General features: G+C 44.9%; 2 protein-coding genes across 7 annotated transcripts in view; one reads left to right on the top strand and one right to left on the bottom strand.

Annotated features, from left to right (window-relative positions):
* Positions 1 to 8,638, top strand: part of GDI2 (GDP dissociation inhibitor 2) — a 33,099-nt gene extending 24,461 nt beyond the window's left edge. Inside the window, exons 5-11 of the mRNA XM_073328887.1 lie at positions 1,262 to 1,460; positions 1,945 to 2,076; positions 3,654 to 3,753; positions 5,236 to 5,407; positions 6,964 to 7,108; positions 7,516 to 7,570; positions 7,658 to 8,638. Of these exons, the coding sequence (XP_073184988.1) occupies positions 1,262 to 1,460; positions 1,945 to 2,076; positions 3,654 to 3,753; positions 5,236 to 5,407; positions 6,964 to 7,108; positions 7,516 to 7,570; positions 7,658 to 7,813 (959 nt within the window). The 3' untranslated portion in view covers positions 7,814 to 8,638. The remainder of the gene's footprint in view (positions 1 to 1,261; positions 1,461 to 1,944; positions 2,077 to 3,653; positions 3,754 to 5,235; positions 5,408 to 6,963; positions 7,109 to 7,515; positions 7,571 to 7,657) is intronic.
* Positions 8,639 to 11,786: 3,148 nt separating this feature from the next.
* TASOR2 (transcription activation suppressor family member 2) overlaps positions 11,787 to 17,082 on the bottom strand; it is a 98,237-nt gene continuing 92,941 nt past the window's right edge. For all 6 annotated transcript variants that reach the window (XM_073328882.2, XM_073328884.2, XM_073328880.2 and 3 more), the window contains one exon: positions 11,787 to 12,605. In XM_073328882.2, coding sequence (XP_073184983.2) covers positions 12,602 to 12,605 — 4 coding nt within the window. In that variant the 3' untranslated portion in view covers positions 11,787 to 12,601. The remainder of the gene's footprint in view (positions 12,606 to 17,082) is intronic.

Below are 17,082 nucleotides of genomic sequence, written 5' to 3'. Positions count from 1 at the left end.
TCTCTCCAAGAGGCAGTAGCTAGGTCCAGGGAAGAACTCTTCTGTTGACCTGACAGAGTGAACACTGGGGCTTAGGTGGCTTAACTTCATCTCTGAGGAGTGTTTTCTCACCCCCAAGCGAGGTAGCTGGGTTGACCTAACTTTGTAATGTAGACCTGCACTCAGACTCTTAAATGACATTAAGCAGGCAAGATGCATAAACTGAGGAAGAGTTATTTAGGTAGCCCTTTTAGTTCCTTTTGTACCCATTGCAAAAAAAGTGACCGTCTAGTAACTTGTAATCATATACAGGGTCCTTGTGCATTTCTGTTGTGGAACATACCTGAATAATATATCATGGGGCAAGACTCTCCCACTTGCTGTCCTATCCATGTAGTTGCTACAGTTGTTTACACGGACCAGCATTACATAGCCAACTCTGGCAAGTATGGGGAACTAAGCCATTAAGTTCCTTAAAGTTGTTGTAAAGAATTCTCAAACGTGAACTGAAAGCAACCAATGAAATGTCTGCCTAAATCTGCAGCTGCTCAGTCTAGTTCAGCATTGCTATCTGTTGACAGTGATTACCTTTTGCTTTTGCTTAGAACAGCAGTGGAATGATCATGTCTGCTTCATGTCTTCAATTTGAGGAAAGCTGGCAATGACATAGGCAGTTGCTAGCCTTTTGGGGAGGAGCCAAATGCTGTGGAAGAGGGTGCCTGGTTCCCAATGAATTGGATAGGGGGGAGAGCTCCTTCTCCCTTAGCTAGAGTGTAATAGAGCTTAACACAGACTTCTGCTAGTCTGAGGCTGATCCAAAAAAGCTCACTGACCATGGTCAGGGTCAGTTCCCTCCCCTCTTCCAGTGACTGGAAGTAGTGGAAGCCAGGCCACATGTAGGTTGTCTCTGAACTCTCTGGGTGTGGCTGTCATTCTACCTGCCTCTGGGTAGTGTCTGGCACATCTTCCAAGCTCTTAATAGTCAGTTACTATGGCAGTTGCCAGTATTAAGCAAACTGGTTTTCCATGCTTAGCTGGATTTTTGGCCTCTGTAGCCTGAATGGTTACTTCATACTCGGGCACAGTTAACTTAGGGGTATCTTAGGGAAAGATTAAAGTGTAAACTTTTGCTGTCTAGGGTTAAACAAAGCCTTTCATCTCTGTTGTAATACTTCATGGTCTTTGCCATGGAACTGGAGGAAAGCTTACTTTGAAAGGACCTTCAAAGTAACTCATTCCTCACTTCTAACCTCTGATCTGACCCATTCTTTTGGTGTTGTAGGTTTAATGGGCTTGTTTGAGAAACGCCGATTCAGGAAATTCTTAGTGTGTGTTGCCAACTTTGATGAAAATGACCCCCGGACTTTTGAAGGTGTTGATCCCAAGAAGACCACCATGAGAGAGGTGTATAAAAAGTTTGACCTGGGCCAAGATGTCATAGACTTCACAGGCCATGCCCTTGCACTCTACAGAACTGATGAGTAAGTGTTTGCTATTCACTGGCTTTTCCCAAAGTAAGCTAGTGGCCAGTGAGTTGGGAGATAATCCTTCAGAGTAATGGACCATGTCCATTAGCCACAAATGTACCTTTCTTGAAGTAAATCTCATGCAGCATCCTTGAGTGCTGCTTGTTGGAATGGAGCCTTTAAACGCTGGGTCTTCAGTACTGATTGGGTTTCTTTCACAAGCAGAAATATCCTCCAGAGGTACTTAGAGCCTAAATGAGTTCTCCAATTGTACACTGAATAAAGTGTTCTCTTCCCTTTCAGCCTGACTGAGAGCTCTTCTGAAGGATAAGCCTTTAAGGGGAAGCAGTGGAGTCGGGGGAAGCATGGGGAGCATATCTTCATGGGGGGGTGAATGTGAATTCTTAAAGCACAACCTAATCCAAGGCCATCTTGGGTCTGAGTAAATCGCAACTCATTTCACCACATGCATTTTACAGTCTTGATTCTCTTTTTGCAGCTACCTAGATCAGCCATGCCAAGAAACAATCAACAGGATTAAACTTTACAGCGAGTCTCTGGCTAGATATGGTAAAAGCCCATATCTTTATCCCCTCTATGGCCTTGGAGAGCTGCCCCAGGGATTTGCAAGGTGAGGACTGGGTTGTGGTGGTGTGAATAACTTGTCTCAAATGCGTCAAGTGTATTTGAGGATTCTGTTAAAATCTAATGCACAGACTCTGCTGAGAACCTTTTAACTATTAAACAGCATTTTCTTTAGCTTCCCTCTTGTCTCTAGGTAAATCCCACTGTGTGGGATGGGCAGCATCAGCGAAGGAGCTGGGAAGGGCAGTGCTTCTGCAGGAGGGCAGGATGGTACTTGAATAAGCAGTGTGGATGGGGGCCAGGTGTTTCTCAGGGGGTGAAGTGTCTAGTGGGTCACATATTAGTTCTCTGGCCCCAGGTTAACTAAACTGACTTGAAAGGGGAAGGTCTTTCAAACTAAACTTTTCTGCAGAGTTGAGCCATGGTCTATGCTAATTGTTTAGTGTCAGAGGTGAGCTAAAGCAGAGGTTGTTGATATTGGCTTAACTTAGCAGTTAGCAGGGCATCTGAAATACTACAGAAACTGACTAAGCTGCCTTTGGGAGGTGTGGGTCTTGTTTTTTTTTTCTTTTTTAAAAAAAACAAACTGGAAACTACAGTAAAATACAGTGACTAGCATTTCTACTTTAAATGTGCCAGTGTTTTATGTGGAATCACACTCCAGCTTCTTCATAACTGAGGCCTGCTGGCTGGTTTTCAGAATTACTAAACCTTTCTCTGACACAGGGAGATCTGTATAAGCCGAGTAGAATTTGTTCAAAGTCCAAATCTTAAAGCTGAAACAGTATCCAGCTTTTTTTAATAGACTTGGCTTTTCCACCACAGAACAGTTGCCTGAATGCTGCAGATCTTGGAGTTATTAGTGGCTTGAAGCCTATTTGAGTTACTTGGCCATCAAGTAACTAATTTACACCAGTCAGCAGATGTAAATAACGGCTTTGACTAGTCCCAAGTATTGGCTGGTGTCTTGATAGTTCACTCCAGCCTCCTCCTTTGGCCTTAAGCTGACAGTCCTTGACTCTTAATCAAAGTAGTAAGTAGTGACTGGATGTGTTGAGTCTCTGCTTTCAGTAATTCCCATGCAATTTCAAAACTTGTTGCTTAAGTTACCACATATTGGCCTCTCCTCTTAATATTTGAAATGAGCAGTTGCTACAATAAGATGCCTGTCTTGGCTAGAACTGCAACTGCTCTTAAAAGTTAATTGTAAAATGGATATTTGGGAGCAAGTATCTAAGTTACTGAACTATATTCTTAGTGGTATCCTAGGCAGTAAAACTATGACCCCAGATTCTTGAGTTACAGGAATAAGACACTTCTGACTCCAAACTGACTCTAAAGGTTCACGGACCATTTAAATGGCCTACTGAGGAATAGTCCAAGTTACCTAGACTTGGGCAGGGCATGTGTTCACTGGGCGAAGTGGGGTGGGGGTGAAGGGGATTTTTCTTCAAACCCTCCTGGCTCTGACTCTTTCCGGAGACCAGGAAACTGTTACCAGAAGCTCAGTCGCCTCCAGTGTATGCAGCTGCCTGCTAAGGCAGAGTAAATGAACAATGTGCTATAAGAAGGCTGTAGCAAACATGAGGCTTCATTATGCTAAAGCGTCCTTACTCTTTGTAGGCTAAGTGCTATTTACGGAGGCACCTACATGCTGAACAAGCCAATTGAAGAGATTGTGATAGAAAATGGCAAAGTCATTGGTGTGAAATCTGAAGGAGAGGTACAGTAATGCTTTGGATTATTTTCTCAGATATTTGCTGTTCAAGACCTCCTCCTCAATCGGCATTAACACAAAAGCAAGTGTAGAGTCTGAGTAACTCAGGCTTGGTTTGGTACATGCACAAACTAGGTTGAGCCATCAGATTGTAAACTCATTGGGATTTTTGATTCAATCTTAAAATTGCTTTTAAGCTCCCAAAACTGTGCCACCAGAGTGATGTGGTAAAAAGACAGTAAGAAAATCTAAACGGGTGAATGGCCTATGTTTCTTGAAGTAGACTTAGAAAATAACTTCAGAGGGATTTTATCCTAAACCTTAACTCTGGATGTATGTCAGGATTGTTGTTTTCCTTGAAAGCTGAGGAGACCGTTCAATCAAAACGAGACACCTTTCCTTGCAGCTGTCAGTGCATCTAACCTAAACATACAATTGACTCTGCCTGTCCTTGACTTGTCCTTAAGATGCATTAGTTGCTTGTATATTTCTGGCACTGAATTTTCTTACTGTTTCACCAGATACACAATTAAATCAGCCTTGCACAACTATCAGAATTTGCCAGCCCAAGCAGAAAATCTACTTGCCCATATCTGATGGAAGCTCTAAATACACTTTACTCATCTGCCGGTTTGCTTGCAGTTTTACAGGGCGAGTTGAATTTCTCACTTGCTAACCAGCTCTATAATACAGATGCCTCTTCATCTTCAAATCATGAAAAAAAGGCACAGTTGTTCATACCAGGATGAATCCAAATAAAACTCTACAAATGATGGATGCTGTATATAGCAAATATCTAACTTGTGCTCACATTCTGTTTCCAAATCTCCAGATGGCCTCACTGACTGGACACATGCATTTATAACCTTAATCCCTCTGATGCTGATGGGGCAATTCTTGTTCAATGTCCCTACATTCTTACTATTGTTACATCCATAAGATTGCACAATATAAATGCAAAGTTACACTTAATAAACGTCTGGATTAAGGAAACCAAACTTTGCAGCATGTATTAACGTCTAACCTTTCAATAGTTCATGCATATAGCTCAAAAGTGTAGAAAAATATAAGTGTCTGCTTGTAAAGTTGCAGATAATGACTTGTATTGATGACGACATGTACAAAACTATGGTCTTGAGCTGATGGTGGAAAATCCAGATCTGCTGAAGGTGGAATACAAACCTATGACACAAGGAAAATAGCTCCTAAATGGAATGTTTCATAATACTGGAGGCTTCATTGCTCTAAGCATTTACTTCTCTGCTGTGAAAATCTGATACTGCACTAAACTGTCAGGCTAATCTACTAGAAACAACCACCTCACGGAACTAAATCTAAAATAGCTTTGTTTTTGTTGCTGGTCAGCAGCAGTGCATCTCATCAATTCTGACTAGAGATGCTAAGAGGCTACTCTGTGCTTGAGAACATCTGGGAAAACTTTTCTTCCAGTTGAGGAATTTAAGTTTGTACTTTGTCCATCCTTGGCAGGTTGCTCGCTGCAAACAACTCATCTGTGATCCCAGTTACGTCCCAGATCGTGTAACAAAAGTTGGCCTAGTGATTCGAGTAATCTGTATGTTAAACCACCCAATCAAGAACACAAATGATGCCAATTCCTGCCAGATCATCATTCCACAGAATCAGGTCAACCGGAAATCAGGTGTGTGGGCAATAGTGGCTGTTAAATGCTTAGCATGTCAGTGCATAAGTGGGTGTTGCTATAGACTGTCTGCACTTAAGTTGGCATGCTCATTAAATCCATACTAAGTGGACTTGCCTCCACTGGGCCAAATGAAAGTCTTAGGCTTCTGTGAAGTAAAGAACTTTATCAATCATCAAGGAAAACATTTAAACAATTCATAATAAAAACCACTTCAGGAAACCAGCCTCCCAAAGAATATGCTCACCTTCCTTTTTAATGGCTTGCACATGTGCTGCTTCTTGGGGTCCTCAGTGTCTTGGTATAGCTCCCTTCCTGATCCCACACTTGTCAAATATGGTATTTTTTACTGGGGGGAAAAGAATACTAACATGGCTGCACATGTTCAGCTTTAATGAAGTGGGTACATTATGCAGTTGAGATCCCTAACTCGTGTTCAGTTCAGCTTACTCTCTAATTTTGCACTGCTTTGCTGTCTGAGGCAATGTGCACTCTCCACGCTTGTTCCGTGTTGTCTCAGCATCATGTGGCAGTAATTCCTGGACTCCTTCTCCCACACACTAGTTTCTAGTCCTTTCCATTGTGGAAGCAGGATTGGTTCCTGAAGAAAACAGCTGTTGGCTGTTTCTGCAGGTAATGGTATCATTTAGGCATGCAAAGCCCATCACTCTCCCCAGCATGCATAAGATGTCGAAGTGCTTTATGGACCCAAGTTTGAGCTGCTTGCTGCCCTCCCATAATCTAGGCAGGGACCTCTGTATCTGAAGCACCAAGTGCCAGTAGAGCTACATGAGAAACTAAAAGGTTTAGGTGAAGTTTGTATTTCAGACTGATTTAGGCCCCAAACCTAGGGGGCCTTTCGTACTCAAATCCCTTGTCTGAATCCAAAGCATCCAAGTGGTTGCAGTCCAATACTGGGCACGGGCATGAGCCAGAATGTGAAACTTGCTGCTTCTAATTCAGCTTGGATCTGGAAACGCTCTTTTATGCCTGACACTTTCTTGAAGGGTTGTGATGTACTGGCTTATAAATAGCTGCCCGGTACTGGAAGTGGTTGGATCTGCCCAGTTTGCAACTCCGTTGATTGGCCTGATGAGAAGGGCCACCTCTTCTCTTACTGCTGTCAGTTACTGTCTGTCTTTACTCAAGCAGTGGAGGCAGAGGGCTGAATTCTGTTCCTAGTGCAATCAGCTGATGGGGGTTTGTGTGGCCAGAGATCTCAATACTGGGTGTGTAAACTCCTTGAAATTAGGGGTTTTCATATAAAATCCCACTGTATGCTGAGGCCAAGGGCTTGATGTACGTAGAGGTCTGAATTACATGTAAATCCTTGTCCCAACAAACTAAAACTAGATCTCAGACAAGGTTCAAATGCAACAAGTTCTAGGAGGAAAAAGAGGGAAACAGAAATGTGAATGCACATCCCCATGGCCCAGTTATGTGTGCAGCTGGAAGGGTGAGTCAGCTCACATCCAAAGTCACTGCCAGCATCTCCCTAGCTCTTCTCAATTGGCATGTGGTGTAGATGAAATCTCATTCCTGTAATGTTTTTCTAGATATCTACGTTTGCATGATCTCTTCTGCACACAACGTGGCAGCGCAAGGGAAGTACATAGCCATTGTTAGCACTACTGTGGAAACAGGAGATCCAGAGAGAGAAATCAAACCTGCCTTAGATCTCTTGGAGCCCATTGAACAGAAGTAAGCTTTCCACCTTGCATCAGCAGTCTAGCGGCTCATATGCATTCGTGATTACTAAACTAGCCCGGGGACTAGTTAACGATTACTTGCCACACACAGAGACAGATCTGGGTGTCTTTTGGTTGTATTCTGATCTTGAGAGGTCATGGGGCAGATGAGGGAGGCTGGAAGGCCCGTAGATACATCCACTCCATCTGTCATTGGAATACCTACTCGGCCTACTCCTTCACCCCCAAGACAACTGCTCCAATGCTCTGTCCTAGCACCAAAACCTCCTCACATGTGCTTCTTGCCCTAGGGCTTTGGCATTTGATCATATTGCAAATTACCTGGCTCCTGTATTCGTTCACCTTTCATTGAGGCGCTGGGGAACATTTAAGCATTCTGAAAAATGTCTTCTCTCATAGGTTTGTTAGCATCAGCGATCTGTTTGCACCAACTGACTTGGGAACCGAAAGCCAGGTTAGTATGAAATGGCAAACAATCAAACTGGTGTGCCCATGTAAGGGGAGAATCTCCAAACACTAAGCCTGAAAACTTATTTTCCAGATCTTTATTTCTCGTACCTACGATGCTACCACTCACTTTGAGACGACGTGTGATGACATCAAAGATATTTATAAGAGGATGATGGGATCAGAGTTCGATTTTGAAGAGATGAAACGCAAGAAAAATGATATCTATGGGGAGCAGGAGCAGCAGTAATGAAGTAATGTCTAATTAGGAGAAATTAAATCGGCTAATATGAATATAAGGAACTTTAATGAACACTGTATGAAACTCAATATTGTACGGCCTGCTTTTGTAATCACATCTCTGAGAGACTGAAGAGTACTGCACTGGTAAATGCTCCCCTTTTGGGTATCATGTGTTAATTTCATTCTAGCAGGGCTGCTGTCCAGAATCTGGCTAATTACTGACACTGATTTAACTGTTCACTAACCTTATAAGCAAACAGCAGACTACTGAACTTTTTTTTGCAGACCTAGACTTTGGTGCAAACTGAAATAACTCATTGACCGGTTACCTTTGTGTTTTTAATCATTTGTAAACCCATTTCCCAATTATGTGCTTCTGGTGCATCCGTGAATTTGACAGATGCCATTCAGACCTGATACCAAGAAAACGCTAAACTGAGCACTCCATTATTGTGGACAGCATCCCTAAAGTCTTTCCCATCAATCTTAACTTTGTGGCAAGTTGTATTATGGACAAAGCCCACATCTATTGTAGCAGCAAATGTTGGCATAGTTTTAGGCACAGAACCTAACCCACCCTTAAGCTTCTAAAACTGTTTACATCAGTTGGGACAACTGTGCCTAAGGTTCCTTTGTGTGTCAATCTAATAAAATTGAGAGAACAAATTACAAAGCAGGCATGATGTGAAAGTATTTTCTGTACCCCATGTGGCTTTTTGGATGGACCAAACTGCACTGCAGTATTGATATGACAGAGCCTCTGCTTCTGATGTCTCTTGAAAAGGCTCAAATGATTTCTGTACTGCAAAGTAAAGCCAAATTCTGGAAACCAGTCCTTTGCTCTGGTCTGATTCACTCCACTTAGTACAAATAGCGTCTGCTTAAGATCTTAAAAGATGCGTGCCTGCCAGAGTGAAGCTTCTGTGCCTTGGAATTCAACCATCCAAATACAAGGAAAAACCATGGATTTAAACATCCTTGGCTTGACTTTCAAAGCAGCTGTGCACTTACTTTCAGAGCAGTTGATGACCATGTAAGCTGTAAGCCCATCTCATGGACACTCAGTCTGTCCCCGCTAACCAGCAGTAAGGGCATAGCCCAGATGAATCACTATACAAGGAGTGCACTGCAGCACCTGGGCTAAACACTTGAGCCCTTACTTCTAGCATTACTTGGCCCTATCCTCACTCTCTCAGCAGGAAGTTTGACAGCTTGGTGTGCAGCCAAATTCCTAGACTCTATTCAATCTCATCAGAGCTACTTTCATTTGCCCCTCAAGTGCCACTGTTGCGGTTGAAAATAGCACAGCATCACCTTGGTTCTGGACCTCAAACTCCTGTCTAACTTGATGCCCATTAACAAGTCTAACTGTGGCTGTTTTAAAGATTCATGGGTGTCTCCTTTTTGATGGGGGTACTTCAGACTTTAACCAGATCTGTTAGTACTTCTCATTTCAGTGTTCACACAAAGTAATCCTGCATTTACCAGAACAAGCTTTGCAGGGTACAGCTCAACGTGTTGGACTAAAGCTATGCTGCTACTCAACCTGTATGGGAGGTAGTAAAGCAATTGCTGACCTAGGTTTGGTAAATTGCCTCTGAACCATAACACTCAGTGGATGTGTAAGTTAGGAAGTGATAGCTAGCACCACTGTCTCAGTGAAAAGCCTCCTATCAGCCCTAAATGTGAGCCAACATGCTTGTGGGGGTGACACATGGCATTAGTGACTGGCCAACTGAACAACAGAACCAGAAGTACAAGGATGTTACCTTGCTACCCTACTGTTGCATGCTAAATTTGAATAAAATACTCAGTTTTACCAGTACCCCTCAAACGCCTCAGCAGTGCTTTTGGAAAAGCAGAAATGATGATGGTTCCTGACACCACCACCACAATAAAACTGTGTTCAGTTGTAAACCAAGGGACCAGGCTGTCTGTTCCATTCCCAATCTGTTTCCAAGTATTCCAGTAATGTGCTAAAAGTGGGCGTTACTCCATTGATGTGGTGGAGGTGAACGAGGAATAGAATGACTTGCCTTGTTCTTTGAAGACAGGGCTTCTCTGAAGATCTATGTATAGTTGGAAGCCTCTGGTACCTAATAGGTAGTAAGAGTTGTGCTTGGTAGAGCAAGAGCCATGTCCAGATGTACACTCGCAGGAAGTGTCTCTAACTTGAACTAATGCACCTTGAGAACTTGCATGACTGGTTAGTTCTTACTATCCCTTTCATAACTCTCCCGTCAGTTAGTGGTTGCTATCTCCAATAGGCTGGTTTTAGTCTCAGTAGACTGATTTCTTTTTGGATGCATCTGCTAATTGCTGTCAGTACTGGCCACGCTCTTCACCTTTCAGCAGCCAGTGTCTCATCTCTTGTCTGATTCAACTACTTTTGGAGCCAGGTCTTACTCTTGGGTGACAATCAAGCTATGGGAGGAGTAAATCTTGCCTTTCCCTAAATTTGGCCACCTATGCAATAGCAGAGGAGTGTGTAAAGGTAAGCTAACAGAACTAACTTGTCTTCCACTCAAAGCTCATGGTGTAGGTGGTGGAAAAGGAATGTTACTGTAGTAAACTCTTTCCTGTGCTGTTGCTATCCATCCATTGAGTTTGCAGCTTCAAACAGTGAACTGTAGTCTGTTTTCAGAGTTGTTAGAACCCTGAACTCCCTGCTCATGCCTAAGAAGCTTGTTTCCTTCATGCTGTCAGCTAGTGGTTTTGGCATGAAACCTATTTCATAAGTGCTGTCTGGCTGCAGGCTCCTCCTTGGAAGCTTTAAGTGAAGAGGCTTATTTCTTAAACTATATCTGGTTAGCGCTCTCCTCTTCCTCCCTCTCCCCCCCCCCCCCCCAAATGGGGAAGGAGTAGGGGATGTCCCTGGAAGCCTACATCAGTAGTATCCGAGTGTAGTGTTTGCTTTCTCTTCTCCCTACCCTACAATACCATGAATATCTTCCTCATGAAATCCTTCATCTTTTAAGGTATGAAGTGGGGTACCTACCTGGCCAACTACTAGAAAGATGTAGGCTTTGGATTCTGTCTGAACTTAGTCTCCCTTGCTTCTAGCACCCTTTTTAATCATGAAATGTGAGAGGTTCATGGACTTCTGCAAACTATTTGAGCTGTCCAAAACCATAGCCATGTAGGCAGTCACACCCTGACATGACAAAGGACTAGAGGAGTGAACTTGCATTGAAGATGCTAAATACCCCAGGAAGGGTAGGATCACTCCATTGCCCAGTGTAGGGGGAAAAGTCAAGTCTTGCCTAGAATTATTGCCAAACTTTAAGCACTGCTATTTCCGTACAAGCCCACTGAGGGGTGGGGTGGTGGAGGAATCTTTAACCAACCACCAGCCATGGCTTTTAGCTTGTGGCAACCAGTAATGCCCTATTACTGTTATCTCTTCAGCAGCCCCTTGAAACACAGGCCCTGACTACATGCCAGAGAGGTTACTGCTGGTGTACAGTAACTGAGCTTGAAGATGTGGTTTCCCCCATGCTTGTGGCACTATATGTGCAGTAGTGCTCCCTGCAGCTGGGATCGGAGATCTTTAGCCAGTGCCTGCTGGATGCACATGTGCTCTCCCTCACTTGTGCTGTGAGTGGCAGCTCTAGGTAGAGGGCTGGGGGTCCTGTTTTTGTAGACTTAAACTCCCTCTCAAGGAAGTAAAAGCAACAGCACAAGCTGCTTCGTATCCTGCATACCTCTACGACCGCAGAACCTTCCCTATCACCAAGGCCCTTCTAGACCCAGCCAAGGTTCTTTAGCCCACCCCAGCGTTGATCCTGCCAACCTACAAGCCAGCAGATAAACATTACAGCCCTGCTAAGGATGTGGAATTTCTCTTTTCCTGCCCAACTCCCTGTTTGTCAATGCAGTTCACCAGAAGGATTTGTATTCGGGGGTAAGCTACACTAGTTTACAGGGGAGGAAGGTTGAGTGCTTTGGTAAAGTCCTAAACCAACAGCAATGCACGAGACTTTGAATTGTCTTGTTTTATTTGTCAAACATTATACAAAGTCATCTTGTACATGACAGCTTTGTTTTAGTCTGCTTTATTTTAAAAAAATGATTAGTTATAAAACACTTCCCACTAGATACTGTAAGTATCTTACAAATGTCACGTGACTGCTGCAGTTTCCTTTCAAAGTCTATTTTTTTTTTTTTTTTAGAATACCATAAATATGATTTTTGTTCCAGAAGCCTGACGTTCTGCTATTTACAAGAGTTCCATCTAGTGGAAAACAGAAGTCCCACAAGTCAAATGGAAATGGTACCATCAGAAAACCAGTGAGAACTTAATGTAGTGTTGATTAACCAATTGCAGACTTAGTGAGTTGGAGTAATCTTGAACACGCTGAAAATGTACAAAACTCCTGCTGCTCATAAACCACATGCATGGTGTGGATGTTATTTACATAAACACGCATTTATAAAAAGCACTTCCTAAAATGGACTAACATCTCTCCTAAGCTTCAAGTAAACTGCACTTCCCCTAGTTTCCATATGTAGCTGTACTAACTTCAGAAAACAAATAATTTAAAATACTGTATACATTAAAATAGTTCTCTTCCTATGCAGCTGGAGTAGGGTGCATCTGTTCCTCTAAGACTCATTGGCTATCCTTAAATAATTAACATTCTACTAAAAAAGGGAAATCTACTACCGCTGCCTTCTGTGCCTAGAGCTTTAGGCTGTAACAGCAGAACCCGAACAAGTTACCTTTTATCTAAACTATTTTAACAAAAGCTTCATTCTTTGTTACTGGAACCACCGCTGCTGTCCTTGAATTTCATCACCTGTAACACATGAAGTTTCCCAGATTGTTTTTAGTAGCTGTTTAAATGGCACTGGCTACCCATGCTATGCTGTATGACAGGCAGGATGTTCTGTACATTCACAGGGGATTGCCATGCTGTCAAAATAGGGGCCGAGTCACTGGAAGAACATCCAGGTATCTGGTCGAATGACCGACTACCAGCTGGTGTTACCTCCAGCAGAGTCTCACTAGGGGAAACATTTTCAGGAAGTCTGCTCAATTCTCCCCCCTGCCCAAGGCTCCCTCCTTTCCAACAACAGGCTCTGAGCCCATCCTTTCTTCCCCTTGTGAGCGCAGGAGAAAGGAGAGTGCAGCTTGTGTGTCTGCTTGGCCACCGTAGAGCTGGCTTCATCAACCCCCACTCCCTCCCTCTCCTTCCACTGCTCAGGGGAGGGGGGCGAGGGTGAGCTGGATTGCAGGTCTTCATTCAGTGCAGCACAGCCCCCTCTCACTCAATTCCTGCCAACCTGAACATCACAGCCAGCAAAACGAGACCTGGGCTCAGCAGAGGCTGCTGCCTGCTGTCAAGGGAGAGGCTGTTCCTATTCCACACATGCTGTCCCAGCTGAGCTAGAGGGGAGTAGGCTGCTGACCCCCCCACTGCATAATTACCATAACAACCCTTCATCCCTGGAAAGTCTGTGCCAGCCGTTCTCAACCCACAGACTGCATGTGGCCCAAATAGGGCCCAGCTGTGTGCTAAAAAAAATTCAAAAATTTGCTGCTCTGGTCTGATAAGGGGAGGGCTCCTGCCAGCAGGGGGCTGGTGACTGGTCTATGGGGCAGGGGCTTTGGGCTGTGAGGGGGCAGAGGGTGCTGGGAACCAGAGGTTTGCAGGGTGCCAGCTTTTAGGTGGGGCTCTGTGCCTAGGGACTTGGCTGCTGGCCCTCCTCTGGCCCTCCTGGCTTGGCGCAGGAGTCCCAGCTGCCTGGCCCCATGTGGTGGGATCCTGGGGTCTAGCTGCCTGGGCCCCACACCACAGGGTCCTGGGGTCTGGGTTTGGCTGCTTGCCTCAGTGCAACGGGGTCTGGCTGCCAGCTGCCTGGTCCTGCATGGCATGGTCTCGGTCCCGCTGCCTGGCTCCCCGCAGCGGGGTCTAGCTGCCAGGTGCCTGGCTTCGCACTACAGGGCCCCAGTCCAGGTATCTGGCTCCCCACGGCAGGGTTCCAGCTGTCCAGTCCCCCCTCTCAGGGCTCCCCTTCGGGTCCCCTCTGTGGAGGGTTCTCTGGGGGCTGGGCATAGGGGACTGTAGCTATGGTTCTCACTGATAAACAACTTGAGAATCACTGCTCTGTGCACGAGCAACCTGCATGTTAACACAAGGTGGACTGTAAGGGCTTATCTATGCTGCAGTGTTAGCTTGAGTTGTTGCCCCTAATCTGCCTCCTGTCCACGCCAATCTCTAGCTCATGCTAAACGGTGCTTTATGCGGGAGCTGGTTGGTCTGTCCAAGGGCAGTGGGCCTTAGTTTAAAGCTCGACTGCTGCTCCTGCCGGAGCAAGTAAGACAGCTGCTCTGCAGAAGGAGCAGGCTCAGCAGAGCTACACGAACTCCAGGAGTTCATTTGCTAGCACAGCAGGGAAGCTAAGCCCTGAGGAGTTACGTGCACACCGAAATCCTCAGGAACTGCAGGGTGAAAGCTAACACGTGCCTGCCTTTTGGCTGCATGGTCTTTCAGACTTCTTTCATCATTAACCCCTTCTGACAGAAAGAAAAGGAGGACTTGGGGCACCTTAGAGACTAACCAATTTATATGAGCATAAGCTTTCATAAGCTACAGCTCATTTCATCAGATGCATACTGTGGAAACTGCAGAAGACATTATATACACAGAGACCATGAAACAATACCTCCTCCCACCCCACTCTCCTGCTGGTAAGAGCTTATCTAAAGTGATCACTCTCCTTACAATGACAGGTTTCAGAGTAGCAGCCGTGTTAGTCTGTATTCGCAAAAAGAAAAGGAGTACTTGTAGCACCTTAGAGACTAACCAGTTTATTTGAGCATAAGCTTATAATCAAGTTGGGCCATTTCCAGCACAAATCCAGGTTTTCTCACCCTCCGCCCCCACACAAACTCACTCTCCTGCTGGTAATAGCCCATCCAAAGTGACCACTCTCCTTACAATGTGTATGATAATCAAGGTGGGCCATTTCCAGCATAAATCCAAGTTTAACCAGAACGTCGGGGGGGGGGGGGGAGGAGGAGGGGAGGAAAAACAAGGGGAAATAGGCTACCTTGCATAATGACTTAGCCACTCCCAGTCTCTATTTAAGCCTAAATTAATAGTATCCAATTTGCAAATGAATTCCAATTCAGCAGTTTCTCGCTGGAGTCTGGATTTGAAGTTTTTTTGTTGTAAGATAGCAACCTTCATGTCTGTAATTGCGTGACCAGAGAGATTGAAGTGTTCTCCGACTGGTTTATGAATGTTATAATTCTTGACATCTGATTTGTGTCCACTTATTCTTTTATGTAGAGACTGTCCAGTCTGACCAATGTACATGGCAGAGGGGCATTGCTGGCACATGATGGCATAGATCGCATTGGTGGATGTGCAGGTGAACGAGCCTCTGACAGTGTGGCTGATGTGATTAGGCCCTGTGATGGTGTCCCCTGAATAGATATGTGGGCACAGTTGGCAATGGGCTTTGTTGCAAGGATAGGTTCCTGGGTTAGTGGTTGTGTTGTGTGGTATGTGGTTGTTGGTGAGTATTTGCTTCAGGTTGGGGGACTGTCTGTAGGCAAGGACTGGCCTGTCTCGCAAGATTTGTGAGTGTGTTGGGTCATCCTTCAGGATAGGTTGTAGATCCTTAATAATGCGTTGGAGGGGTTTTAGTTGGGGGCTGAAGGTGACGGCTAGTGGCGTTCTGTTATTTTCTTTGTTAGGCCTGTCCTGTAATAGGTGACTTCTGGGAACTCTTCTGGCTCTATCAATCTGTTTCTTCACTTCCGCAGGTGGGTATTGTAGTTGTAAGAATGCTTGATAGAGATCTTGTAGGTGTTTGTCTCTGTCTGAGGGGTTGGAGCAAATGCGGTTGTATCGCAGAGCTTGGCTGTAGACGATGGATCGTGTGGTGTGGTCAGGGTGAAAGCTGGAGGCATGTGGGTAGGAATAGCGGTCAGTAGGTTTCCGGTATAGGGTGGTGTTTATGTGACCATTGTTTATTAGCACTGTAGTGTCCAGGAAGTGGATCTCTTGTGTGGACTGGACCAGGCTGAGGTTGATGGTGGGATGGAAATTGTTGAAATCATGGTGGAATTCCTCAAGGGCTTCTTTTCCATGGGTCCAGATGATGAAGATGTCATCAATATAGCGCAAGTAGAGTAGGGGCGTTAGGGGACGAGAGCTGAGGAAGCGTTGTTCTAAATCAGCCATAAAAATGTTGGCATACTGTGGGGCCATGCGGGTACCCATAGCAGTGCCGCTGATCTGAAGGTATACATTGTCCCCAAATGTAAAATAGTTATGGGTAAGGACAAAGTCACATAGTTCAGCCACCAGGTTAGCCGTGACATTATCGGGGATAGTGTTCCTGACGGCTTGTAGTCCATCTTTGTGTGGAATGTTGGTGTAGAGGGCTTCTACATCCATAGTGGCCAGGATGGTGTTTTCAGGAAGATCACCGATGGATTGTAGTTTCCTCAGGAAGTCCGTGGTGTCTCGAAGGTAGCTGGGAGTGCTGGTAGCGTAGGGCCTGAGGAGGGAGTCTACATAGCCAGACAATCCTGCTGTCAGGGTGCCAATGCCTGAGATGATGGGGAGCCCAGGATGTCCAGGTTTATGGATCTTGGGTAGTAGATAGAATATCCCAGGTCGGGGTTCCAGGGGTGTGTCTGTGCGGATTTGATCTTGTGCTTTTTCAGGGTGTTTCTTAAGCAAATGCTGGAGTTGCTTTTGGTAACTCTCAGTGGGATCAGAGGGTAATGGCTTGTAGAAAGTGGTGTTGGAGAGCTGCCGAGCAGCCTCTTGTTCATATTCTGACCTATTCATGATGACAACAGCACCTCCTTTGTCAGCCTTTTTGATTATGATGTCAGAGTTGTTTCTGAGGCTGTGGATGGCATTGTGTTCCGCATGGCTGAGGTTATGGGGCAAGTGATGCTGCTTTTCCACAATTTAAGCCCGTGCAGAAGTACTCTATGTAGAAGTCCAGTCTGCTGTTTCGACCTTAAGGAGGAGTCCACCTAGAATCCTTCTTTTTGTAATGTTAGCTGTAGCTCACGAAAGCTTATGCTCAAATAAATTGGTTACTCTTTAAGGTGCCACAAGTCCTCCTTTTCTTTTTACCAGCAGGAGAGTGAGTTTATGTGTGTGGTTTTTGGGGGGGGGTGAGAAAACCTGGATTTGTGCTGGAAATGGCCCACCTTGATTATCATACACATTGTAAAGAGAGTGGTCACTTTGGATGGGCTATTACCAGCAGGAGGGGTGGGAGGAGGTATTGTTTCATATT

Source organism: Lepidochelys kempii, chromosome 1 (assembly GCF_965140285.1).
Source record: "Lepidochelys kempii isolate rLepKem1 chromosome 1, rLepKem1.hap1, whole genome shotgun sequence".
Taxonomy (NCBI): domain Eukaryota; kingdom Metazoa; phylum Chordata; order Testudines; family Cheloniidae; genus Lepidochelys; species Lepidochelys kempii.
This window is presented reverse-complemented; position numbering and strand designations above follow the sequence as displayed.